At 38.2% G+C, this 2436-nt stretch overlaps 1 protein-coding gene across 1 annotated transcript; it reads right to left on the reverse strand.

The window, feature by feature from the left end:
- Window positions 1018-1899, reverse strand: LOC107616415. Its single transcript, XM_016318375.1, has one exon. It carries the CDS (start codon window positions 1897-1899, stop codon window positions 1018-1020), a length of 882 nt encoding a protein of 293 aa, XP_016173861.1.

A 2436-nucleotide genomic window follows, 5' to 3' on the forward strand; every position in this document is an offset into this window, starting at 1 on the left:
GAAGTAATTGTTCCATTAGAATGTGGCAGTCATGACTTTTCAACCCATACAACTTACACTATCAAATGTCAACACAACGAGCAATATTGCTTGAGTAACCATCTGGAAAGACCATGTTCTGTAGAGTCTTCAGGAATACATCCTTCTGTGGATTCGACATTGTGAAAATTGCTGAAGGATATTTACCACCTTTGTCCGGCCACAATTCAGGCCTTATGCCCATGCTTTGTAAATCTTTGCGAGCTTTAAGATTGTCTTTTGATTTGACGCTATCGTTTAAGATAGTGAAGACCACATTCTCACAAATATTTTTCTCTATATGCATCACGTCAAGGTTATGACGCAACATGTGATCCTTCAAGTACGGGAGTTCAAAGAACACACTCCTCTTTTTCCAATACGAGTCATCTTCATCAGCATCTTCACCAATGCGTCTTCTTTTGGCTGTCAAAGTTGAGTTCTTCCCAAATGAAAATTGCATGTTAGACTGTTGTCTTAAGACATCTGTTCCAGAATATTTCTTCAGTGGATCTCTGCTTTCAGCTTGTCCGTCAAATCTATTCCGGTCTAGTCTATATTTATGGCCCTAATTCAAGAAGCAGCGATGGCCCATGTAACACCATTTTTGACTGAATGTTAGTTGCTGAGCCTTAGCGTCCACGTTACAAGTGGGACATGCTAACCCACTGTACGTGTTCTACCCAGATAAATTTCCTAACCCTCGAAAATCACTAATAGTCCACATTAGCGCTGCACGCATCTTGAAAGTGGTCCCCTTATTAGCATCATAAGTTTCAACGCCATCCCAGAGTTGCTTCAACTCACCCACCAAGGGATCCAAATAAACATCTATGTCATTACCCAGCATTTTAGGACCGGGAATAATCATAGATAGTATAAAAGATGCCTGTTTCATGAAAAGCCATGGAGGAAGATTGTACAGAATAAGAATCACAGGCCAAATGGAATACTTCGTACTCATATTGTCGAAAGGATTAAATCCGTCACTAGCTAAAGCTAAACGAACACTGCGCAGATCGTTAGAAAAAATGGATACTTTGCATCAAATTCTTTCCATGCTTCAGCATCCTTTGGATGCCTCAAGTACCCATAATTATAATCAGCCTCTTTATGCCAGAACATCTCAGTTGAAGTTTTGCTACACATGAATAATCGTTGCAGTCGTGGTATAAGAGGAAAGTAACAGAGAGTCTTTGTTGGGAGAGGCTTTCCGTTTTTCTTGACAGGTATTTTAAGTTTTGTAACGGAACCCTTTTGCGTCTTTTGCTTCCATCGTGAAGTCCCACACTGCTTGCATTTGGTCGCGTCCTCATCATCACCCCGATATAACATGCAATCATTTGGGCATGCATTTATCTTTTTGTATCCAATCCCTAACTTTCGGATAGTTTTTTTGGCTTCATACAATGTGGACGGGAGTTTGGCTTGCTCAAATGCATCCTGTAATAAGTCCAGAATCATCGACATAGCCTTGTCACTCATACCGCACATACACTTAATATGATAAAGCTTCACTAGGAAAGACAACTTTGAGTATTTCGAGCAGCCGGGATATAATTCCTCCACTCCATCCGCAAGAAGATCGGTAAAATCCTGTGCCTCGCGACTTGGACCATCGTACAAGTACGACAACTCCAAATCATCGTCTTCTACAGGTTTGCCTGTTGTGGCCTCGTCACTTCCATGAGGCATTGTGAAGTTAAATGCCTCGCGCACCATTTGAAAAGTAGGATTCACCTCGGTTGTAGGTTTCTCAATTATCGGTGTGCAAATAGAGCTCTCCTCAGCTGGTTTCTCACCATGACGCAACCACAAAGTATATCCAGGGGAAAAGGGCTTTATCAACAGGTGTTCACACGCATCCTCTCTTGTTTTCATAAATTGATACCCACATTGAGGACATTGACACTTTATCATGTCATCCGACTATGCATTCGCAAATGCAAAGTTTAGGAACTTATTAAGTCCTCGTCTATATTCTATGCTATCTCGTGGCTTAAGAATCCACGTATTGTCCATATCTATTATACACCAAAGATATAGTTTAATAATTAATATGATATAACTTGTTCAACACTAAAATAATGTTAAGTATCTTAGGGTATTTTATCCGCATAATATAACAAATACAAATCTACTTGGGCTTAAAATGTATGGTTATAATATTAAATTATATTTAATACAAGGAGCTAACTATGTTTCAAATGTGTCAATTAAATTAAAACTAATTGTGTTTCATATGCATCTAATAACTAGTTTGAGTTTAAAACAACAGACATATTAAATTTTTGGTTTTTGTTGCTGCTAAAAAATAACTATAAACAAGAAATGTAGTAAAACGTAAGATGTATGGTAAAATACGTGTGCAACTAAAAACATTAAAATTTATAATAAAATGTATAGTAAAACATAGAA

Source organism: Arachis ipaensis, chromosome B09 (assembly GCF_000816755.2).
Source record: "Arachis ipaensis cultivar K30076 chromosome B09, Araip1.1, whole genome shotgun sequence".
NCBI lineage: Eukaryota > Viridiplantae > Streptophyta > Magnoliopsida > Fabales > Fabaceae > Arachis > Arachis ipaensis.